Source organism: Rhinichthys klamathensis, unplaced genomic scaffold, assembly GCF_029890125.1.
Source record: "Rhinichthys klamathensis goyatoka isolate OS25496 unplaced genomic scaffold, OSU_Roscu_1.1 h1tg000270l_1, whole genome shotgun sequence".
NCBI classification, from domain to species: domain Eukaryota; kingdom Metazoa; phylum Chordata; class Actinopteri; order Cypriniformes; family Leuciscidae; genus Rhinichthys; species Rhinichthys klamathensis.
The window spans coordinates 999,477-1,026,209 of NW_026606790.1; the positions used below are offsets into that span (position 1 = coordinate 999,477).

At 38.8% G+C, this 26,733-nt stretch overlaps 1 protein-coding gene across 6 annotated transcripts in view; it reads left to right on the forward strand.

Annotated features, from left to right (window-relative positions):
* The first annotated feature begins 1,834 nt into the window (after positions 1 to 1,834).
* The window catches only part of vav2 (vav 2 guanine nucleotide exchange factor), a 256,865-nt gene continuing 231,966 nt past the window's right edge, over positions 1,835 to 26,733 (forward strand). For all 6 annotated transcript variants that reach the window (XM_056268289.1, XM_056268290.1, XM_056268292.1 and 3 more), the window contains exon 1: positions 1,835 to 2,307. In XM_056268289.1, the coding sequence (XP_056124264.1) occupies positions 2,104 to 2,307 (204 nt within the window). In that variant the 5' untranslated portion in view covers positions 1,835 to 2,103. The remainder of the gene's footprint in view (positions 2,308 to 26,733) is intronic.

Sequence of the window (26,733 nt, forward strand, 5' to 3'; positions counted from 1 at the left end):
TCACCGTTTGAGGACAGGACCACTGAAGTACCGCCTCTGACCACTAGATGGAAATGGTGTTTCATTTCTCCTGGAGTTGCTTTTGTCTGGTATGGTTACAAGAGGATTATTGTAATTTTTACATATCATGCTAACAGAAGTTTTATAATAATAGAAGAAAGTATTGGGGTGAAACAGGAGTGACACTGGCCCAATCATTTATTCAGTTACACACGCATACCATGCATTATCGGGGTTTTGGTCACTTTCTGAGGGGAGGAACATGTGACCTTGGCTTGTTGCTGCAGTGTTTAGACCATGGTGCCCACTAACACAATGCTGCAGAGACCAAGATGGATCAATGCTTTGAGTATTGTGACAGCTACTCACATCTGACTCAAAAAGCCATATTTCATCATGAATGTGCTTTAATTTTCGATTTTTCCTATTGGACCCAGGGTAAAATAGTCACACTACAGAAAGTTTCCATTTAGACAACAAGCAAAACATACATGTCTCATCTATGTAAATACTTTCACTGAGGTGAATCGAAGGGCCCTATAAAAATGGAGTGAGACTTTATTTACTATGTTGATACTGTATTTTAAGGAATAAAAAGTGGAAATGTATTTGGTACATCATGTACTATATAAATTACTTGGCACACATATTAAGCTGATCAAGACTACATTTCATTGAAGTCTCCCAGGGAATTCTAAATACTTAAACCTGTCCATTGACAAAGTAACACGGATTGCAAAGTAATATATATCTATATCTATATCTATATATCTATATATATATTAATCAAAATAACAATTAAGATAATTTAATGTATTTGATTATAATTTTAAATAGTTTTGGCTTTAAGATAATCTACAAGAATGTTAATAATATAATTTAAACTCAAATCAACATTTCAAGTGAATAACAGTCAGCCAGCAATAAAAAAAAGTTGATTCAAGATGCTGCTCGTGGTGTATTTTGTGACAATGGCAAGCTAAATATACATTTTTTACATGCTCGTATTTATTGTGATGTCTCCAGAACTTCCTAGATAATAAAAAAGAGGCTAATAATTTAGTGAGACCGACCCTTTCCTCCTCCTCACACGTGGACGAGCGCGACCGGAACCCAGATGCGATCTCACCACCGCGCGCCCTTTCTCCTGCTGCTGCGCGCGCTCACGCGCTCACACTTCACGCGAGCGGAGAAATCAAAACACTCCAACCATCTACACTGAGATGAACTGAGAAACCATCGAAAAACCATCGCGACTCAACGGACGAATGTCCAGCAGCAAGCCCCGCGGCGTTCCTCAATCCGTGGAAGCAAAAGGAGCGGGACGGACAACAGTTTTCGTGTCAAATACGCCAGAGTTTGTGCGTTTCACGGAGCGTTGTGATATTTTACTCAAGAACTTTTAAAAACAAGTTTGGACCGAATTCAGTCTGGAGTTGGACGTTATTTAGATCACATCCCGCCTGGTGCGCGAGAGCTTTTGAGGAGCTAACGTTATCTACTGAAGACTGAAAACCATGGATTTATTCCTTAATTTAACGGTAGAACTTTGATAAACCGCCCGAAATTGCGTGTAGCTGCTGCTTTGCAGTCTTTCCCAGCATTTCTTGTTAAGGAAAATATCTATTGTTGTCCTGGGAGACACATTTTTTGCTGTGACAGGACGCGTTTGCAGAGCCAAATATGTCAGTCCATGATGAAGAAGAGGAAACTCGACTGATTCTCTGAGGGGAAAACACATCTTAATCGTATATTAGTTCTTTACTTACTCTGTACGTCATTTATTTGAGTGTACCTATAATTTAGCTCAATAAGTGAAATAATTTCGTAATATAACAATATAGTGCAACATGCCGAGCTGTTAGTAGCACTCAATCTCAAACCAGCTGGATTTAATTCGTTAAAAAAGTTGTTAATCGTGTATCCTGGGAAAAAAACATCCCACATAATTGACCTTAGGCAGTTTAGTGCCCTTTGGACTGCAGATTGGAACTGGGATAATTTCACGTCAGCTTTATCTTGGCACTTTTTTTTTATTTGCGTGCGCCAGGCTGCCAGATTTCTCCTCTATTTTTGCCATTATTCTGCTTCATTTCTGTCAATATGGAGGAGTGGAGGCAGTGCGGTCGCTGGTTGATAGACTGTAAGGTTTTGCCCCCGAACCACCGGGTTGTTTGGCCCTCAGCGGTCGTGTTCGACCTGGCCCAGGCGCTCAGAGATGGGGTGCTCCTGTGCCAGATGCTGCACAATCTGTCTCCTGGATCCGTGGACCTGAAGCAGATCAACTTCAGGCCTCAGATGTCACAGGTAAGTTAATGCTTATGTCTGTGTTTTTAATGGCTGTATTTTTAATGCTTGTCACCTTTGCAGGGAGGATTGATGATAGTATTGACAGCAGGAGAATGGAGAATGTGCAGTATTGTTCTCATAGGTTGCTACTCTTATTCTTACCAACAGGGGTCGTTGTCGAGCATTTTGGCGTGTCTGAGCAATCACTAATAGAACTGTAATCGATTAATCGAAAATGTGTTTATTAAGCTAAACCTTTTGTTATGTTTTATAGTGTCATTATCATAGTTTAATAATAATAATAATAATTCTGTATAACCATAGGGTCTCACAAACCGCAAACAGTTGGATGCACTGCACACAGGTGTCTTTTAAACGTTCCTTAGATAATGTCATGACTCATGTAGGTATTTATAGTTGAACATCCTACTGAAGTGCTGTGCATACTGTGTATGTATAAGCCTGATCGTTTGAACGCAAGTATCTAAGGCTGTGCAGGGTTTAAAGGTTAATGTTAAGGGAGGGCCAAGGCTCTTATCTCTGTAAACATAAACCAGGAAAAGCAGCAAGTTCTTCGTGGGTTTCAGGAATGTGGCTTTCAGTCAGTGCTCTTTGTGAAGGAATGTGTGGCAACAGCAGTTCCTACCAGTAAATGTGACTATGCAGAGAAGCATGATGTAGCCTAAGTGTTGACTGTTTTGAGAGGTTTTGAACATGTGTCTCCCTCCCCTTTAGCAGCATGTCTTTGGGTTTATGTCCAGAAAATAAACCCTATATGTCATAGTTTACATGTGGTGTGATTGAGATTTACATTGGTGCCTACTGTTGTAAATATTCAGCTAAAAAAATATTTTTGCTTTTAAATCTGGGGTTCTGGACTGAATTTAGCACCATGGTCTTGCAACTTACTGCAGTGTTTTACAGATGTATGGGTAGCTGACAAATACTTTTGGGAAGTTAACACAATGCTACAGCCACTGTCATTTCTTGAACAAGAACATGTGGACATCAAAACATGCAAACTCAGAGCAAGGGTAAACTTTTATTTGAACAACACTTGGCATATGAAATTTAGAAACATATTGATGTATTCTTCTGTGTTGGTCTAGGTTTATAAATTATTTATGTTGCAAATCTGGTAAAATGGTGACCATTGTGTTTAGGTGAATGTTATAAGCAACCCAAACTCACTAGTAGGGACAGATGACTTCATTTATACAACAGCCAATCCTTTTCTAAATCTGATACAACAATAAACACCTGGGGAGAATTGTATTACAAAGTACTTAGAGTGTTATGATGACTTGTTATACAAATCTACAGCACTGGTGTTAGTTGTACATTTCAGTAGTTAATATCTGCAATATTGGATTTTTATTTGAGATATGCATATAAACACAAAGGGCGTCAGACTTTTTAGGCTATTTGTTTTCAAATGCACATTATTTCCATGAAGCCCACACATATATTAATTTAAAGGGCACCTATTATGCAAAATTCACTTTTACATGGTGTTTGAACATAAATGTGTGTTGGTAGTGTGTGTACACAACCACCCTATAATGATAAAAATCCACCCGGTGCTTTTTTAAAAATCCCCATAAATCATAAGCACTGTCTCAGAACAAGCCGTTCTCAGATTCGGGGCAGTGTGACGTACTTTTGCACAAGCCCCTCCCACGACTGTTGATAGACACTGCAGTTTTAGCTTAGACCTGCCCTGAGTGAGCTAAACACAGTCCGCCATTGTTTCAACGCCGGAGCAGCTGTAGACAAGAATTGTCTACTAAGCGATTGAGGTGTTTTGTTGTTGGATGTAAAAATGAACATTGCAGTCTTCATTTACTCTCGTTGTTACTCGAGGATGGGTCTGATGGATCAGCTTACAGTCTCAGGAGCGATAGGCCTAATGTTACTGATCACGGCAGAAATGAAAGTGAGAGCGCGCACTTTATGACAGCTCATTGAGTCGTTTTACAGATATAATGTTTACCAGCTTATTAAGCACATACTGAAGAGGTGTGTATTGTTTACTGTTAATGTGTGTTTTGTGTACTTCGCTGTGTATGTTGATGATAATGAAAGGGAGAGAGAGAGAGTTTATGGATAAGACTTTAATGCGCACATCTTTCATACTGTATTTATTCAGCTCTTACAGTGATTCTCTGGAGTAAAACTAACGCTTCATCTTTTGTGTGATGTAACTTACAATAAACTTCATTGAACTCGTCATCATCAGTATATTTTTGGCCATCATTCGGACACGGTCCGCTACAACAGGCTTGTACTAATAGTGGATAAAAGCAATATGAAAAATAAGTTATAACCAAAATTAAACTAGACTATACCTGTTCTATTTCCATGCAGTATATGAAGAGTTTGGTTCCAAAACGTAATAAATCCATTTAGATTAATTTGAGTAAATATGTGTTTTCTTTACCAAGAAAGTGGAAAGATGAAAACCACTATTTTCTGTTTCAAACTTTCACATAGCATTTGTAGGTCATAATAAAAAAAAATCCAGGTTTTGATTTTCAAAGATTTATTATAAAAACGGATTATTTCCCCCCCCCCAAAATGCAATAAATCCATTTTTTTTTAAAATTCAGAATGCAATTAATCCATTGAATCAATATAAAAGTTTTTTTTTTCATATTGAAACTGTTGAAAATACACAACAACGTAAGTTTATTAGTATTATATTTTTATTAAGAACTGTAAAGAAGATTGAAAACATTTTTCCTCCTCCCGAGTGCCTCATCTTCTTAATCTCTTCACATAAATTATTCGATTTCGATGCCTTACGTTTTTTACCCACCGCAGAAACAACCACAGGTTCATCAATGCCGTCAAAATTATTCATTTTTTTGTTTGTTTGTTGATCGAAAAGTACAAAATAGATAAGAAAAACTAGGAAGCCGGGTGTATTTAAGGCGCTGCCGTTACTGTTTACATTGCGTGGAATGGTGCGTTGTGATTGGTTGAGAGCGGATATATCGGATTCTGCAGAGAAGGGAGACTGGCGTTTGTCGCGGTTTGGAAAGAAAGGGAGAAAACATGACAGAATAACACGGCGGATATTGCATTTTACTTAAAATTAAACATACTTTTCAATACCAACCAGATATAATACTGATTTTTGCAGTAACTAATTTTTTTTTTTTTTTTTTAAGGCGTTTATCGCGTTTTGGAACCAAAGTCTTCATTCTCTGACTCTGTAGGCATTATTGTCCGACTCCGTGTCAACAACGCTACTGAGAATTTCTGTTTTGAAATTATCTTTCCTGTAGTTCAAACAGTAGAGCGTTGGCGCTTGCAACGCCAAGGTCATGGGTTCAATTCCCAGGGAAAGAAAGAATTGATAAGAATGTAAATGTGTACCACTGTACCTTGAAATGCAATGTAAGTCGTTTTGGATAAAAGCGTCTGCCAAATGAAATGTGTAAATGTAAAATCAGATGAGATTGTCCTGGCTCTGAGCGCAAGCTTGTGAGGCTCCGCCCCCTGTGCTGGCAGCAGCAGCTGCCAGCTCATTTGCATTTAAAGGGATAGGCTACACACTAAAACGGTGCGTTTTTCTGAGCCCCAAAAAGTGACAATTTAAACATGCTGTAAAAAATTATCTGTTGGGTATTTTGCAGACATGGGGACTTGTGACTTGGTGACTTGGACTCGAGTCGACTCGAGTCGCTATTTTTATGACTTGTGACTTGACTTGACATAAAATGAAATACTTGAGACTTGACTCGGACTTGGAAGTTAAAGACTCGGGACTTGACTTGACTTGAGACACGATGACTTGAATGACTTGAGTGTTAATCACATCATGTTTTCAGTTTGAATATAAAATATATATAAAAAAATGTTTTAAAGTTGATCACGACACTATCATCAGTCATACCTCGTACCTATACGCACACCACGCCCACTTAGATCAGATATCACATCAAAATGTCAGCCGGAGGGGTACCGAGGGTCATTGCTTTCGGCTTCAAGAATTATTCACACGATGGCAAAAGACGAACAGCGCTTTGCAAGACATAGGCTACAACATTAACATTGCGGACAGCCAGACGACAACCTCCAATTTCGTCCGTCATTTGAAGAGCCATTCTGCCCAGTAAGTGCTTGTCAATTTGTTAATGTTAGTTGGTAGTTAGCTAATGTAATAGCTAAAGTAGCCATTAACCCTTTCACAAGTAAGTTTAAACTATTCTAACTGATCCCCCAGCGTGAGTTTTTCTAGGCGACCGTTATTTAGAACCTGTCACTCACTTTAATGTTTCATGGTGACGCGTCATTGCTTGTCAAGTGACACAGCGCAACCACAACACAGCGCTGAATGAATGATCTGCTTTTATGTCATTTTTCCTGTTTTATTCAAAATGTTCACAAATGTATTAGCTATAACATGCAACACTGATATTCCGATTGTCAAATATGTGTAAGTGGATGTGTTTTGTTGTTTAAACACCTTTATAATGATCGCGTTAGTTGAGCTGTATGTGCGAATGGGCGGTGCCATGTTAACGTTAGTTTACAACACGTCAATTTCTCAACTTCTCACGAAATACATGAAAGTAAGTGACCGGTGAACTGGGAGAAGAATAGGGTAAAATGTAAAGCTACTTACACAATGTGTATCTGATATGAATAAAACGTGCGTCTTATTATAATGGAAATGATTATTATTGACGCTTCCATAGACATCAGTGTATATTTTACAAACTACAAATATATTTTTTGCTAGTAGTTATGTGTATTTAAATGTCTGAAACCTAAAATAAAAATGATGTGGTTGAAAACACTGAACAGTTGTGATATATGACAGCACTGAGAGCGTATGTCTCTGGCTCAGCGCCAGCCAACGCGTTTGAATTCATTGATAAATAACTTACACGAAGCAGAATAGTGGGTCATATGTCTAATGCTTTTTGAAAACTTAAAAGGGGCATATAATGCCATTTTTGTACAAGCTAATATGATTCTTTGGGGTCTAAATTAAAAGTTTGTAATATACTTTAATTAAAAATTCTCATTAGTATTGTAAGAAAACACTTATTTTACTTGGTCAAAAACAGCTCTGTTTTCAGCACGCCGTTTCAGTGCATATGACTTTAAATGATAATTTGCTCACCCCGCCTCTCTGTTCTGTGCGTACACCGTTTGTAACACAATAACACCATAACGCGTTGTTCAGTATAAACGTGGAATTATGAATTATATTGAGAACGTCATACATAGAAAACATGCCGTAATGTACCCTGAGTGTAAACCTTAGACGCATTCATTGTGAAGTGTGCAGCTAGCGATTTGCAAAGATATAAATATTAATATAAAGTTGAATAAAACGTTACACTCACTTCAGTTCTTCTGGAGATTCAGCAGGAACACGAATATCTGGTACCGATCTTTTTTCATGAGCAGCTACTTAGCAAATCCAGCTTTATACTCACCCTCGTTTATAAAGCAGTCTGGTGTGTGAAATGATTCGGGCAAACATGAGAGCATTGACGTTGCTCGTGGGGAATATTCCCTTCGAAAACAAACTCAGCCACTGCGTCTTCAGCGGTTCGGATTTAGGAACATTAAAATGACTGTGTTCGTTATTACACCCAAGAACAGAACACCACAATCGCTTAGACGCCATTCTGCTCATAGACAGTGCTCCAGCATATCAACAATGACCGCGCCGGTCCGCGCAGACTATGATTGACAGCTCACTCACGAGCGAGGGCGGGTCTGTGTTGAAACGCGGCTGTCATTCAACAATCGTGGGAGGGGCTTCCGAGCCTGTGACGTCACACGGTCGAACGGCTCGATTTGAGGCAGGGGAAAACATATAAGGAGATTAAAACAAAACCACTGGATGGATTTTTATCATTATATGATGGTTGTGTACAGGCACTGCCAACACACATTTCAGTACAATCAACTTGTAAAAGTGCATGTACCATTATATGACCCCTTTAAGGCTTTCTTCTTCATAAAAGAAGTCGGACATCACATTTTTGTATACATTTTTATTTCTTTAAATTAGTAAGCTACAGGACACCATCTTTCAAAACATGACCTGCGTGAAAGAAAAAAGTGAATGAATGCGTCATTGTTCCCAAATGCACTTCCGAATGCGCCTCTGTTCATTTCAAACCAAACTGACGCCCATAGATCAAACTCTGCAGGTAAAATTACAATAATAAGGTGACTTGACTTGGACTTGACTTGACCTACTACAAGACTTGACTTGACTTGACTTGACATAGCCTGTGACTTGACTTGACTTGACTTGCCCAGGAAAAAAATACTTGGGACTTACTTGAGACTTGAAGGTTAAGACTTGAGACTTACTTGAGACTTGCACATGTGTGACTTGGTCCCATCTCTGGTATTTTGAGCTAAAACTTCACATACACACTCTGGGGACATCAGAGACTTATTTTCATCTTGTGAAAAGGGGTATAATAGGTGACCTTTAACTGAATCACAGCCTTTGTGATTATACAATAGTACTATGCTATATTATGATTTTGAGATGGTTTTAATATATTGTGCAGCCTTTGAAAACGATCTAATAATACGGTTCATGGATTCTGCCGGTTTTGCCGGTTAGTCGACATGGGCAAAATGCAATTCACTCGAATTTAATCGAGGAACCGTGACAGCCGTACTTATATTTATGGCTGTTTTAATTTCTTCATTTGCAAACATTAAACCATCTAGCCTTTATTTTGGTGGTAAAAAGCATCCCTTTTGTTGACTTTTACCATGGCATGATTTATACCTGTCCTGTACTGATGTTGTCATATGACTGTATAGTTGTTTTACCTAGCACTTGTAGGCTTTTGTTTTAGCTGCTATTTGCTGAGGCAGACCTTTCATCCTCCCACAACCGTAGCTTGCCCAGCATGGCAGTGTTTTGTGTGGTATTACGTTGTGACAAATTGTTTGAAAGGGAGATCTGGCAGCACAATGGAAGCTGTGATTTATACGCAGCAAAGGTCACAGTGTGCTTTGATACACAGTGGTTGTTAATTTACTACCTCCATTAAATCAGGATGAAGTGATTATGTGGGCTGTTTGTGGTGGATGTCCATCGATACTGAAGATTCTGCTGCTCTGCATGCCTCACATGTTCCTCATTTTAGTGCAGTAGGCCTTTTTCATAATCAGGTTCTTGTGTTCAAGCCTGCTGATTGGCCATCACTCATAAACACCCATTGTACCAGTAAATTCTGGAAGGACAGCCTCAGGCGTTGGTTAATAGACAAGTGTTTCCGAAAAGAATGATACTGTGCAAGCGCATAGGCATTGTACATGCAAAGAATGTGCAATAACAAGTTAGGCCCAACTGTCAGTACTGTTGGTGTCAGCCACACAGAGAGATGCTTTTCCTCTCTCTCAAATCATAATTGCTTACATCACATCCCCATGAATGTTTTATTTGTCTGTGGAATGCAAAGGATTTGATCCCCTCTTAAGGGATGAGTTCTCTTCAAATTATAGCTCTTGTGTATTTTGAGAAGAATGCTAGATTACTACTGGTGTCTGACATGAAGGTTGTTTTTATTAGATTAGGTCACCTAAAAATGCTATTTTTATTAGCTGTTCCAAACCTGTTTTTTTTTTTTAAGTAAAAAAAAAAGAAATAAATTCTTTTTTTTTTCCAGAATCTTTTTAGCAGAAGCCCACCATAAAAGTGTCATAAAATAGGCTAGTCCATATTTGTGCTAAATTTAATGTCTTCTGAAGCTGTTCGTGAGAACAAACTATTGTGTGAGACTGAGAGACAGACCCAAGTCACATCCTACTCAAGATCAACTTCCAAAACAGCACATCATGTTTAATTTAATATACAGTACCATTTTGCCATCAGTGATTTCAAAGCTTTATTTTTTAAATCTGGATGTAGATGCGGGCTGGATGTAGCAGCATGCTATGCTCTGATATGCTCTTTACTTTTAGTGGGGTTTTTTTGTATCTTTGGTGGAGCTTGACGTAAATACATAGTATAAACACTGCAGTCCTTGTTTTGAATGAAATTAATGCAGGTATAATGATGGTTCAAATTTCATTTTTTTGGGTGAACTTTCACTTTTAAAATAATTGTGAAGTTCTATCATTATGCACTGATATTATGTGGATTGTGTATTTCGCTATATATTTTTGCCTTTAATGAGTTGCACATGGGTTTGGTCATGAGCACAATATGTTGAGGTGGATCAGAGGTCCCAGGAGGATGGGGAAGGTCATTTCTTCTGGCTCTGTCTGACAGACATAGCTCTGTTGGTTTTGAATTTTTGAAGTCTGGTTTATTCTAACATTTTTTTTTTCTACTTTTATTTACCTCAGGTGTTTGGTAGCAACTAATACCTTAGAGATGATTCAGGCGCCAGTAGTGAGAATGTGTGTGTGTGTGTACTTTCTTGCAATACCTGTGTATGTAGTTTCCCATCACCTCCAGCTTGGCCTGGGGACAGTCTACACTGTAAAAAGTGCTACACCCACAAAGTAGGTTTTATATATTTTAAATATTTGTAATCTAGTTTATTTTATTGGTTTTATACAAAAAAGTATCAAAATACTTCCTCTTTACTTAAAATATATCAGTTTTTATATAATAATATATTTTAAATAAAACCCATGCAATTTATTTGGGTAGTTATTTGTATGTGGTTGTTGTGTACAATAAATGTTATAAAAGTGAGTTGACAATGCACAATTTATTTGAGCAGCTGTCGATGTGACAGGTGTGTTCATCAAACGTAAATATTTTAAATTTTATTAGTTGGCATTATCCCTTTTTCACTGGCGGGGACTCCAGGCAGATGCAATATCTTCCTCGGCACTTCAACTGTTTGGTCGCTGCAGCGGATCTGAATTTCAGGGTCTGATTAACACGGTAAGTTGAGCAAATTTAGCCGAATGACTGGTGATGTAAACTAAAGTCACGCAAAATCGCTTACTCCACTAGGGAGCTGAGGTTAGGTTTGCTAATTGTATAGCTAGCTATCCTGCACACATGGTAAGCTAAGATGGCTGCACAGTGTGGTCGATCGGCAGACAACAGCAGTGTTTAAAAACACATACAAGTTACGTATGTAATAATTAGTTGCACAAATGTCCTCAGTTATATTTTTAGATTGCACAGATTAAATTTTGGGATCATATGCGATCGAAACGGTCGCAATTTCGAGCCTTCAGGCAATAGTTGTGCGGGCAAATAAGGGAAAGTAAGATGTGGTGTTTTATGGACAACACTTTGTTTTGTGTGTTGTGTGTCTTTGACAGGACTCCGAGATTATGTTATTATACTTTTGCATTACTAAAGCAGATGCACAGATTAGACTGTAGAGATGTATGTTTAGTAGTCTGTCTGATTTTAGAGATTTGATCCACGTTATTTTAATGCTGCATAGTCAATTAATGACAGATTTTTGGTCTAGATTTTTAAACTATTTCTAACCTATTACTTAAAGAAGTTACATTTACAACTGATTTTTTAACCTTATTTCTAACATCTAACATTTTCCTGGTCTTTAGATACCCAAGCACTTTTGTTACCTGGGGTCTTCGAGCTTCACATCCAGGTAAGACAAACTTCAGAATAGATTCAATTACAATTTGATCAGATTATACGTGTTCTGTAAGTCCAATAGACGTTCAGGGAACCTCCATACAAGGTTAAAAACTAGTTCAGATGTGGACATATTTTATGTAATTTAATGTCTCATTTAGACAATTTAAACTGTTTCTGGACCAAATAAACACTTTCAGGATGCATTAAATTAAAACTCATGTTTATTTCAACGTAATTTCTAATTGCAAAGCAACTCACAGACAGTGTGTGTTTGTCCAAAAATCATGAAATCATTACTGTCTACTTAGGGCAGGCAGCTTAAGGTCCCTGGTTCGAATCTGATTTCTCTCACGATCCAAATATATAAACTACAGATGCTAAGCTGTCTAAAGGTGTCAGTGCGTGTTTGTCCAAAAATCATGAAAAGAAACTTCACTGTCTGTGAATTGCTTTGCAATTACACATGGAAATTACATTGAAATAAATGTGAGTTTTAATTTAATATATCCTGAGAGTGTTTATTTGGTCTAGAATAAGTATAAATTGTCCAAATGAGACCTTAAATGATGTTGAAAATTGTCCACATTGTCCACATCTGAACTAGTTTCATTACAGAACACCTCAAAAAAAGTCGTAAAAACTTTCATTCTGGCTCCTCAGTGGACGTCTTTTCAATGTACGTCATTGTGACAAAGACGTTGAAAAGATGTCTTTTGGACATAATTTTGCTTAGTGGGTTTATTAATATTGTGATGATATGGGGTGATTACGTTTGCTCTTGAAAGATATTTAAACTCTGTAGCTTAATTAACAGTAATGTGATGACCAATCAGGTACAGGCAAGGACAATTGCATTTGTTTTATTGTAATGAATGCTTTGAACCAGAAAAATACAACACTAATGCTAGAGTAGATCATGATATTTTAGTACCCACACTCTATGGCATTGTCATGGTAGACTTCACTCTGGTCACATGTTCTAGTCACAGTATCCATCTTGTATCCACCACCTTTAGCAACAAAAGTACAATTTGGACTTTGTGTCTTATCTCTTCTACCTGTCTGCTATATTCATCTCATTTCCTATTTGTCTGACCAAACTCTTGTTTCTTTTTTGTCTCCACCAATAGAGTCGGGCTGAAACAGAGGTGCACGCTGAGCTTGGGAGTTGCCCACTGAAAATGTACATGTGCCATCACCCCGACACGATTGGGATTATCATATAAGGACAGCCCGTGGTCAGAGGTGTGCCAAACCTGTCGAAAGCATGCTGCCTCCTGTTTGAACTTACCTATGCTCTCGACTTCAAGTATCCCTCAAAACTGGTGTATACTTGAGATATATCAGAGGCTTTTTGTAGGATTGGACCCTGTGCGTCCTAAACCATCATCATGTCATTTTTGACATTGCAGTTCCAGTGTGATACAATGTGATGTTATGGCTCACATTTACCTTGATCCAAACATTTCAGATTGGGCAGTTTGGATATTTCACTGTACTGTTCAGAACAGGTTGAAAATACACTTCTACAGTGTTTGTTTTATATTAGAGTGTACATGTGCGGCCACATTTATCTGCTGTTTTGTAGTCACTGTTAAAAGTGACACTGGTTGACATTGAATAAATTGAATATTGTCTTCAATCTATCTTCTCATCTTTTTCTTGTTCAATTGAATTTGTAATTGTTATTGACAATTAAAAAATATATATTAAAATGTTTATTCACATATGATTAATTTAATTTTACTAAGAAAATAAAGTTCATAAAACCTAATTAAAATGAGTACAGGTTACTTGTAGCAACCCATAAATAAGTTACCTGTACCAAGAAAAGTAGGTTTATCTAACGGAGTAATACTAGTACTATTAGTTAACTCAACTTGATTTTATTGCGTTTGTATAAAGTAATGTTAAAGTGTTCAATATACTTAAAAAAGGCTGCAAGTTGAATCAACATAAAACATCCAATGCAGCCACTTGCCTCACTTTTTATAAGTTAGATCTAGGTATTACTTTTTACAGTGTAGGGACTTCAGTCATAACAGCGAGGTCTGCCCCCTTTCTCTTCAGGGCTTTAGGGAGTTAACAATGTCTGTTGTTTCCTCTTAGAAAATTCAGCCTGTCTTTCAGCACGTACGCAGGACAGAGAGAAAGAGTAAGACGAGTCATTGCTCACTGTAGTACTTTTATGCATTTTATTGTACTCCCCATTTGCCTTTAACAGCCTATTCATTTTAGCTCTGTTTTTAGATGCGTTCATTCTCATAACTCTTGTATTTCTGCTGCAAGGATAATGGGTTTCATCTTTGAGATTTCGTTCTGATTTATTACTCCTAACCACCCCCCCCCCCATCTCTCTCTTCCTCCCTCCCTTCCTCTCTCTCTCCCTTTTGCTAGCTACTTCAGCCACAATCTCATACAAGTTAGGCCTACTTCTGTTTGCAGACATTGACCACACTTTTTGGCATCTGGCATCTGTTGGAGGTCTCTTTGTGCTGGATCCTGATTCTTTTTTATTATTATTGTGGATTTGAGTGAACAAGCTGAAAGAGCAACATGAAGATTAAATACACTAGCAGAAACCATCATCACAATAATCATGCTTTAACAATAGAGAATATGGGTTTTGATAATTAAACTCTGTCTGAGACAGAAGTGAATGGAGATGGCATAATGACAGGGTGTGAGCAACTATAATGTTTGGAAGCAGGCGTCATTGCTGTTAGCTCTTAAGTGAATCCTGAAAAGACCATCAGCATGTCAGGATTAATTTAGATTTAATTGTGGTACTTTATTTACAAAACTGTAGTACACAGAACAGAGCCTGACATTTCGGAAGGGAAGCACAAAAATTCAGATTCAGTACCAGCCTTTCTGAAGTGGAGAGCTGGGTGTGTTGTGAGGTCAGCCTTTCTCACTTACTAGGTTAATTTAATCTATAAGCATGGCCTTTCTCTGAACTTTGACCCCTGACAGCTGGGTGCAGGTAATTTCATCAATAGAGCTTGTTAGGGACACTTCCTGTATCACGCATCTGTGACCAGCTGCTTCAAAGAAAGTGAATGGGATTGTAAAAGGGTCAGAAATATGAGACTACTCAATTAAATTACAATATACACAAATCTACTTTATTTGCAGACAAAAGACGAAAGGTTAGAGAAACACACTGCTGGTCTGTGGTTGTCAGGGCTTGATCTTTCATGTCTCTGTGCTTTTGTGATCTGTCTTAGTCTGTTGGAATGCATGGTTCCAACCGTTTACTCACTGGTTCCTGTTCATTCTTCAGGGAGACCCTTTATTAAGCAACAGAGAAAGCAATGAGTTCACAAGGATTAAGCAAGACCTCACACCATGACCTGACATGTTTAGGAGCCCAGGCTTCACCCATATATTTCAGCTTGATAGATTGATCTTATGTCGCCCGAGCTCATGAGAGGATATTATTGCAATTCACGGTAGCTCTCCTATGCCAAATTGCTGTTGTTTAGAGGGAGGATCATGATGAAAGATATATAATACTATTCAGATTCATTCATATCCAAGAGAATGGGTGGAGGAAATCCGAGAGTGGCATTCAATCAACAGCATGTCTGCATAAGATTTATTTATTTGTTATGTTTGTTGGACCGTCCTTGATATTGCAGTAATAAAATTCCATAACAACGTTAAACATAAGCTATGGTTTATTATAAGAGTGACTCTTAACCGCTATAAAAGTGGGACCCAGGGAGGGGGAATGATAATTGAGAGACTGAACAGTTGCATTGTTTTAAACTCTCTCTCTCTCTCGCAGCAAATTATTTATCATTTTAACATCAACATCATTTGGTGGCCTTCGAACTCAACACAGCCAGGAGGAAACAGAGTCCCTGCAGGGTTTTGAGACCGCAACTCCATCACAAGTGATGAGAAATGAAGTAAAGAGGAACCCACACAGGGAGCTTATGTTCCTAAATGCTCCATCTGTGAGCAGTTTGTTGTGGAATATTAACACAGATGATCCGGGGAATCAGTCCTGATTTTCAGAGCGCATTGAGCTGAGCATGGGCACACAGCACCCAGAAGAGTGGAAGGGCAGTGAGGCACAACCAACAGATGGCTGCTGCTTCTTTTTTTTTTTTTTTTGGCTGGTAACATCTTCATACATCATTGTCTTCTGTATATACTTCTTGCCAACTTTCAACCTGTCTTTTCACATTGTCTCCAGCTCCTAAGCGTTTCTGATTCCTGCCCCAGGATGTTTAAAACAATCAAAAGTCTCAAAAGACTCTTTTTCACATTCCCACATTTCTCTCTTGTAGGGCTGGAACGACGCATCGAAGTAATTGATCATGTAAATTAGTTGCTCTGTTTATGTTCATCCCCAATGATGGCGGCTCAGACTCGCGGGCATGCTGAAAATCAGTCGTTATTACAAAAATATTGAGCCCGATCTAAAGTTAAAATTAGTAAATATAATACTAAAGTAAATTTTATAAACTGAGACAGAATAAAATGGTGCTCTGCACGCTCTGTAAAACTGAAAGGGCATGCCACAGTAGCATAACTTCTATTTCTGCCCGTGCGCATTTTGCCTGTCAGCTTGCAAATACCGAATTGTGCTTACTTTCTAGACTTATTGCGCTTCAACAGTCAAATGCACACATAATTGTGTTTATATGTCCTGTCTTATGTCTCAAGTAAACAAACAGAAAACGGTTTGGGACGTGTGTCAGTATTGGATCCGTGCATTACTGTAGGTCTTAAAGTAGTGGTGCAACGGATCATCATTGATCCGTGATCCGTTCGGATCAATATCTTCGGTTCGGCACACACGTGATCCGCGGATTGATTTATGAAAAAAAAAAAATTGTGTGCGTGTGTCCTACGCATGTTTAGTCCACACACATCTCCACAGCGTGGTCATGGCGATCGGAGGACGTGAGCTTGAACGCCCCGCGTCATTTAAATCCCCATATATGGGAGCATTTTGGCTTCCCTGTCAAATATAATGATGAAGGAAAGAGGTTAGTGGATAAAACCGTGACGGTGTGTGTAGTAGGGTGGCCATACGTCCGGATTTTGGCCGGGCAGTCCGGAGTTGCTCTGAATTGACCTAAAAAAATTAACTTATAAAAATCCTGCATATCGATAGCGGCTCCCTGATGCCCGCAAATTAGTTAAAATCTCCCGGAATCTAGAGCGCGCGTGCGAGACGGAACATACTGCGCGCATAACATACGACGCGAACGGCAGAGAGGGAGAGAGCGAGAGACCTTGCGTGTGTGCGCATGTAAGACAGAGAGCATCCTGATTGGCCTGTTTCGGTAACTCAACCAGTCAACCCCCCTAATATCTCTAAAAAATACGATATTATGCCTTGTGCACTTTAAGTTGATTTTATATATTTTAATTTAATAATTTAAAAGTGTTAATAAGACAAATAAACATAAGTTTAGTCTTTTTGTCTTTTTTGCTGATCCGAAAAATTATCCGATCCGTGACTCTGATCCGAGAAACAATCCGAACCGTGAGTTTTTTGATCCGTTGCACCCCTATCTTAAAGTGATAGCAACCTAATATAGCCCACCCATGCTGTCTGTGTTGTTAATGTTAATCAAACAACAACAACAACAACAGGAGAAACAAAACAGAAGGCTATTTAAACTTAAAGCATTGTTTCTATCTGTATCTTTTTGTTGCATTTATTTATTCTATTGTCATTTTCTTTGTTCTAATTTTACTACTGAATGGTTACTTGATTATTTATTAATTGAGAACTTTTTAATTATAAGTGATCATGTTATTAAAGGTAGATGTACACAGTTACACCTACCTAGCTAAAACAACAACCACAATAACAATTATTATTGTTATTATTATTACCATATTGTTCAGAATATAATACAACCCTGTTTATAAGACCCCCCCCCCCCCCCCCCCCCCCCTTTTTTTTTTAAAGATGCATCTTTTGGAAAAAAAGGCTTTTTGAAGACCGAAGCTTGTATTTTATAAAGACATTTTTTATAAAGAAAGCCTGGAAGGTTGTTTTAAAAGTTAAAATGTATCAGAATTTGGTAAGAGACCAAAATAAACAATATTTATGCAGTTTGTTTTCCCTCTGTGCCATGTATGACTGTTGAGCAAATAACATTATATATAATCTTGTAAATGTGGTAAATTTTTTTGGGGGGAAATTGTCACCAGCAAAAAATCACACACAAAAAAATTAGCGAAATCCTGCAGGGACCGACTCTTTGGTATTTGCTGCTGATTGATTTTAGTTTTTGACTGGGGTGGAGATAACCATCAGTATGGTGTGGCGAGGGGAAGGAAACGGTCTTCTCCTTCTATAAATACACTCCCTCCCATCACTTGCTCCTGCCAGCACCACACTGTGTATGATGATAAGCTTCTTAATATTTTCTAATATCTCTACCAACAACATCAGAGATATGATTGTCTCTAGAGACATGGTTCCTGTGCAATGCCTATTTAGTAACATTTTGGGATTCACTGTTTTTTCCCCCACCAACTCAAAGCTAACTAATATCCCATTACTGACCAGAATTGATCATATCTCATAAATGGCTTTGGAACAGGAGGAGGAGCGGTGGAGAGGTAGAAATTGCAACATTAGAGAGTCCTGTAAAAGTCTGCTGTGTATTGATCTTATCCCCAACTGGCACGCTCGTTAATCATGCAAACAGGAAGCTGTGTATCGTTTCCACCCTTCCCCTTGTTGCTTCCCTCTGAGCAGACTCTGGATTAGTGGCAATCTGTTAAACTGAGCTCAAAATAGAGCTGGGCACTAAAAAAATTAACTGTTATGTCAGCTAACAAAATCTATATATAGCCAGCCCTCACTTCATTAAATTTAATTGAATTTGTTTAGCACCTTTTTGGAATAAGTTGTTGTTTTACATCGTTCCAAAGCAGCTTTTCAGAAAATAGAAAAAAGAAAGGGATAAAAGGAAAAGAATAGGAAGTATTAAAGAGCAACGTGCAGGTTGAATTTATAACTGAATTAATACTTGATATTGTCGGAAGAGGTCTTTTAAAAACACATATGTAAAAAATCCTAATGAAATCTCATTTGATGTAGAGATTTTGATGAAAATGTGCAAGGCTCTGGAATACGCCTTTCCCGCTAGCAACGCGTCATATGACGTAGGCCGAGGCAAACAAGAGCTCGCGGTCAGCTGTAGTTAGAGCGGTAGTGAGAGACAGAGAACGTTGTAGATCGAGTTTTAGAGATGCCATAATGGTAAATTGTTGTGTTTGTGCTTGTTACACGAATTCCAACCTGTCAGGACATCGTGTCCATCATTTTCCTTCTAGGAAAAACAAGGCTTTTCGTTCTTGGGTGCGTTTTGTGCAGGTGAAGAGAGTAGACTTCACTGCCGCGTCTGTCACCACACACTCGGTCGTTTGTAACGCACATTTTACTCCGGAGAATTATAGACCTGGAGATTTTTTGCATCACAGACAGATGGTTTAATTAATATGGCTTTGCAAACATTGCATTTTGCTGTCTTGCTCTGCGGTGTTTCCAGTGTGAAGTATTTACACACAGCTCAATGCTATCCTGCTTGCTGGCTGCAAACTGCGGAATGGATTTCCTGAGGGGGGTCTCTGTGTCTCATTGAGCCGCGCCTCCGTTCAGGAAATCCATTCCACAGTTTGCAGCCAGCTCGCAGACTGGCCGGCGGGAATCACTTTTGGAGTCATTTCAGCAGGATATCGGATATCTCCGCTGGTTGGATCGGGAAAATCCTTTACATGAATCACACTGGTATCTGTCCCGATACCGACACTGGATCGGATGGGCCCCATCCCTACCTGTGGGCTATCATAGGCATGCTCGTCAACATCGGAGAACTCGGTTTCTTCATTCACATCCATTGTAACCTGAGCTTGAACTTGACCAGACTCCCTCGCCCATCGTCACTTCCGGTTAGTGCTTTATAGACGCGGAAGTTATTTTATCACAATTTATCTCAAAATACCGTTAATGGCTAAATATATATTACCGGTACTCCAGTTCAGAAAATCTAGTTTTATCGTCAACATACACTATACTATATAGGGGTGTCCAACCTGCATGTTGCTCTTTAAGTGGGAAATAAACATATTACTTTTAGTTCCTTTAAAATTCGAACACATTGTCTTTCTGTGGCTTTAATATAGTCTGTATGCTTCATATAGAGATTAACTCTATATATGCTCTATTATACTCTATATTTGCGCTCGATATCCGTGGCTTTCCGTGTGCGCGCTTCTGATGAGTGCCCACACAAATCATCTCACAGCGAGTTCTCTTTTGCGTCTTCTTGCACTTGCACTAAATTGGCAGGGCTTAAATGAGTTTAGTTTAAACACAGATAGCAATGTGTGCTGTTCAGATCTCACCTGCGCTCGCAAGCTATCAACACCCGGGTGATAACGGCGTAAATTACTGATCATATTAGAGTGCACGGCACTCACATTGAACAAAGTTTACAAAGAGTGACTGTTTTGTCCACATTTTTTTGATCATCACTGTTGTAATGTATTGGGAAGCCAGTATGTGTATCCAGTGTTTCCCCTACCATTGTTTTGGGGGGGCGGGGGGCGTTTGGCCACCACAGAATTTCACAGAATTTGTAATTTTTTTGAGGAATAAATAGAAAGCAGACTCTAGATCCGCACTGAAAGTCACTTCGTGAGTTTGTGAGCATTTAACCGCTTCATTTGAGGAAAAACTAATATCATTTTCACAAACACACTAGCCTTGGAAAACCCAGACCACTTCCAGCAAATTTAGATTTGCTCTGCAAGTAGGTCTGGCAAAGAGCTCATTGAAGTCCATTTCCAATCCGTCGAAATCGCGGCACCAATCAGAAACGTTGGGGCGGGCTTTACACGATGACGACAGCACAGCAACGGTGAAGCAGATTTTTTACATTTACAAAGATGGATGCCGCCGTGGAACTAGGGGTGTGACGGTTATAGTTGAACACCGTCATTAGAACTCTATAACCGCCAAAACCATGTTATTATAATATTTTTTTTCACAAACATTTATCATAGAGAATTTTTAAATACTAATATCAGCTTACGAGGGAAACGGAGGCGGAGTTAGTGGTGTGATCGGAGGCTGCTACTGCTGGAGATGATTCGGGAGAGGTCTGTGCCCCTTTACCGATCAGAGCGCGTGCTGACACGGAGTAAAGCCTTGTTTATACTCGACGCGTCCGCACGCGGGGCAAAAATCACGTGTTTAGTGCGCAAGACCCCATTTCGCTTGCCTGTGTGCACGGGTATTTTGTAACAGCGAGCGCGGCACCGCATCCGAGGATGAACGACTTCAAGCCGAATCTGCCCGAGCCGTTCGTCTCACACCACCAGCACCCAGTTTGCGCGTCTAAATTGCGAAGTTTTTTTTGTTAAAGCTGCTGTCCGTAGCTTTTTTTGGGTTAAAAATGATCCAAAATACATATTTGATAAAATACATAACCAGCCAGTGTTCAAAACTATCTGCTTGCCTTAGCTCGATTCAAAGCGGTAAGCTTGTAATAATGTTTTTAATTTTAGTGGTACTGGTGGATTTCCGCGGGAGATTCGAGCATGTCTTTGCGTCATTACGTCACATCTGTACACATAAAGAAGGAGTCTCGGCTAGTATAAGCTATATTGCGTGTGAGGATGTTGGAGGTAGAGATTTATAGCCTTTTCTCACAGCACTTGATATAATTAAACTTATCAATTTGATGGCGGATCCAGAAAGGTTCAAACGACGATCATCATCAGTGACAACTAGAGACTCACCCGCTGTAAAATGCAAAAGACTTCGTTCGGACTTCTGAGTGGCTACAGAAAAAAAGAGACTGCAACCGGACCCATAATATCGGAAGGACATTACATGATGTAGTCACGCAATGCTTGCTGACGTTGTTAACATTAACAATTAGAGAACATAGTATAGCTACTTTGCACGGTTTTGCGTGAAATGATAACTTATAAGCAATTGTTAGATTTAATCAGCGCGATTTACTGCAATGTCAGAACCAGAACAAAAGTGAATGTTTCTTACTAGTTCAGATGACATTTCCCGGTGAAAATTCTTATGTTGGTCATACTTCCAAAAAGAATAATCTGTGATTCTGAATGACAATATCCACATCGGCGCGGTGACTGACAGCTGCACACTCTCCTCAAACACTGTGTTCCTCCGCGCTGTGCCGTGTCGAGGGTGTTGAACTACAACCCACGTAAAGTTAATAATTCCGCGAATGACTGCAATTGCAGATTTCGAACAGAGATGGCGACAAAGAGGAAAAATGCCGGACTGCAGCTTTAAGGTTTTGTTTACTGTATGTGATTTATTTAATGGAAAGCACATTCACTTCCAGTTGTCTTGTTAATTTTAAATAAATGTAGAGCAAGTAGCTGATCAGTGTCTGCTCGTTTATTCAAACTAAGTCGCTCTGCATACGTCATCTTCATCGCTCTGATTGGTTTTAGGTCTATCCAATTGCTCCAAGAGGCATTTGAGCTATGTCCGTTGGTGACGCCCCTTTGGAAATGATTGGTCTATGAAGCTTTGCCAGACCCTGGCTGTGTCCGAAATCTCCACTCAAACCACTACTCCCTAACCCCTTTGTAGGGGGTAGGGAGTAGAGCACTATATAGTGAGCTCACCAGCATAATAGAAACACCACTTTCGGACACTACTCGATCGTCTCTCGGCGCCGTTGATTAAACGCGCCATCATCTGTCAGCAGGGGCTGAGCCAGCTCTGGGCTAAATAGATTTTTTTTTTTTTATAAATACATTACATTATATTGAGCTTATTTCTCCAAAATTGTAAAATTAAAAGTAATTTCTGTCCGTTTCTGTTATAATGCGTTACTCCACACATGATTATAACTTATAAGCATAAATAAAATGAATACACATATTTCATATATTTTCATTTTCGCGCCACACCGTTTTCACACCGCCTGTCGACATTAGGAAAAAAAAACAGATCTACGTTATCAAATATCTTGCTCATAATACTCTTAATAAAACAGCTTTTAGACTCTGTGGAGATGCCACTCAATATTTATCTTTTTTGTTTGTTTGTTCTCGTGATTCAGAAGATTTTGCGGATTAGCAAAAGAAACAGGATTTCTAGACACAGGAAACGACGTGCTGTTCTTGCTACGCTAGCGAGACGTCGTCAAATTGTAAGTTAAAGATGAAGATGATGCTGATAGGTCTTTTACGATCAGCGCAATGCATGATGGTATGTAGGGCTTGGGTTAGTGACCATCGGTTGTACACTACTTTTCAAAATGCATTCTGGGATACATTGAGTGGACTATATAGGGTATAATAATCATCACTATACATTCGGACAGCACTACAAAATGGCGAGCTCACTATATAGTCCACTATATAGTGAATAGTGGGAGATTTCGGACACAGCCCCTAACTCAGTTACAACTGAGAATGGTCTGGTTTTAACCAGGCTACACACTACTTTAACCAGGCTACTTGACAGAAATATATTACTGTTGTACAGTAGAATTTAGATATGTCTCAATGTAATAAAAAAGGTCACTATTTTATTAATAAAAATTAAATACTATTTATAAGATAATAAAATATAATGTAATAAAAAAGGTCACTATTTATTAATACAATACTATTTATAAGTGAATAATAAACACTAAAACTAATAAATTATCATCAACTTTATTTTTTAAGGAATAATCAATTTTTCTTCCATGTTTTAATTTTAATTGTAAAACTCAGTTTGTTTAATTTCATATGACTAAAAAAAAATTTAATTAATGTTTTATGTCTTCATTTGATTATCAGAAAAAACACGAAAAAAAAAGAGAAAAAACATTTTTTAAATGTTGTATAAGTTTAATGATTCATAATACATGATTTCAATTAATTAGACATGCTTTTTGATTACTAAACATTTTACACCACGTATCCGTAACTCGCCCGCTCCGCGATACTAGCAGTTTCGGGGGCTCTCTCTTTTATTTTTAAATAAGTATGTTTTCCTACATCTTGAAACTTTTAGTTTTATAAATGGGGGTAATCTTTGAATGATGAACAACTAATGTTTTGGTCATCACACAAAAAATAACATTTAAATATGATAATATTTGAGTTTTAAAGTGCTGGAAAAAGATGTGACACATACTTGAAAGCATTTTACTATTCCTGCCAAACTTCCATGGTTGCAGTTAGTGCTACTACATAAAATCCATGGTGAATGTTGCTGATCTGTGGACTTAAAGGCTATAACTAGTTCATTCATGGCACAATGTTTCTCCTGGTTTCCCCGTCAGCGCTGTTTGATCCGTTAATAATGGAGAAATTTGATTGCTTCTCACCAGATCTCACAGTGATGTTATTACTTCTGTGGCGAATTCAAATGCTTTCTTTACTGGATCTCTTAGCGCTGTGAAATAACAGTGTCGCTTGATCAAGATCGGCTCACGCTGCACTGACATTGGTCCAAACTGATAAAGGTTAGAAAGAATGAAGCTTGCAGTGTCAGAATGCAGCAAGCCTGTCAGTCAAGTCCAATGCAAGACTCAACCCATAGCAAAGCATTATGATGACGTCTTAAGGGGGTCGCACACCGGACGAGAAGCGTCACGTAGGACAACTCGAGGTATCGCACACCGGATGCGCACTTTCTCAGTTTACAGCCAGCAATTTGGTAATGTTTAAGGACATTATGAATTTAAGATAATGTCTGTACTATGTCATGATTGTACTGTACAATCAAATCCAATCGTTGCGGCGTCTGCAGTCTGAACACTTTACCTCAGGGCGTACGTTAATTAATTAATTGAGAATCTCACCTGAAAATCCGATAACATCAGCAATTTTCATCCATTCAGCTGATTTCTGTAAATGAACTAAAAACTAAATGTATCTTGCAGCACGGGGTGAAGTCAGTATGTAATTTAACGACGATTTAAGACAAATTTAATGTAAATTTAATATAAAACTATGTAAATGACGCTCTGTGGTGCGGCAGGATTTTAAACCGGGTCTTGAGCTGTAGCTGGGCGCCGTGGACAGACGCCTAATGGCGCTGCCGATGTGTGTACACTCATAGAGAATAATGTGTTAGAATTTTAATGATGTGGTGCATCGCTGCGCTTCTCGTCCGGTGTGCGACCTCATGCGTCAGAACGTAGGCTCACTAGTAGCCGACGGTGGTCATGCGTGTGATGCTGGCCAATAGTGAGCATATGTTCTGTTTGTTTGTTTTTTTGCACACAAAAACTATTCTCGTCGCTTGATAAACTTAAAGGGATAGTTCACTTTGAAATAAATTTTTGATATGTTTTAGCTTACCTCAAGGGCATCCAAGATGTAGGTGTCTTTGTTTCCGCAGTAGTTTCAATTTTGATATTTTTAGGTCAAACCGTTCTTGTCTGTCAGTCATATAATGCAGGTCTATGGTCACCACCTCAAAGGGCATGCGCAGAGAAGTCCAAATTAAACATGATTTAATGACTCTTAAATGTAAGTACACATTGATGGCCTCAGACACGAAACGAGCGGTTTGTGTGAGAAAACGAACAGTATTTATAGTTTTTACCTCTTGTAACGCACAGACCGAAGCGCCCGCGCCCTCAGATCACTTGGACGTGGCTGTGGTTACAAGAGGCAAAAACGATATAAATACTTTTCGTTTTCTCACACAAACCGCTCATTTCGTGTCTTAGGCCATTACGAGTCATTAAATCATGTTTAATTTGGACTTCTCTGTGCATGCTCTTTGAGGTGGTGACCATAGACCTGCATTATATGACTGACAGACAAGAACGGTTTGACCTAAAAATATCAAAATTGAAACTACTACGGAAACAAAGACACCTACATCTTGGATGCCCTTGAGGTAAGCTAAAACATACCAAAAATTAATTTCAAAGTGAACTATCCCTTTAAGGTTGAGCCACTGTAGTCACTTGGACTATTGTAACGATGTCTTTAATAACTTTCTGGGCCGGCAGATGAAATTACAGAGCAGCCTATGAAGGAGTGAGAAAGCGCGGTTTTCATAAACAATATCTTAATTTGTGTTCCAAAGATGAACGAAAGTCTTACGGGGTTGGAACAAAATGAGGGTGAGTAATTACTGACAGAATTTTCATTTTTGGGTGAACTAACCCTTTAAGATAGCCTATACAGATTAGTTAAAAAAAACGTAATCTGCCCAGATATCGATCATTGAGATCGGCTGAGGACACCCCTATAATAAACATCTAACTATGCTTTACAGGTGATTCCATGCGATCACTGTACTTTCTGCTTACAGTTACCCCACTCACGTTCCTCAGCAGGCTCTATTTAAAATAATCATCACGGACGCTAGTGCCTAGATTCATTTTCTCTCCCAGAAAAGGCCACGCAGCCCAGCACGAGATAATCGCCTCTCTCCACAGTGCATGATGGGTTATCTGATCATGCAATCATGCACAGCGTCCGGTTTGATAGGCACTGTGTTCATTTCAGTAGCAAATTGGATTCCCTGTAAAGAAAAACTAAGGGAGTGCCTTACTACACAGAGCATGGTTAGTCACAGTTGTTCAATGCTGATGTCTATCATTTTACAACATTTTGTGATGAATTAATAATAATTGAAAGAAGTTTTCCCAAACATGCTTTTGTTGTTAAAAGAGACCATGTGTCCAGTCTTGATGGATCGCACCTGCAAAAGCAATTTCCTGGGTGCTGGAAGAAGACGTTGTAACCGCGGGTATGATTATGGAGAGGCTGTTTCCATTAAGGAGGACAAAAGTTGAGAAATGTGGCAGCAATAAGGCAGGCTGGTAATGAAACCAATAGTCTGTGAAGGGATTAGAGCTGAAACAATT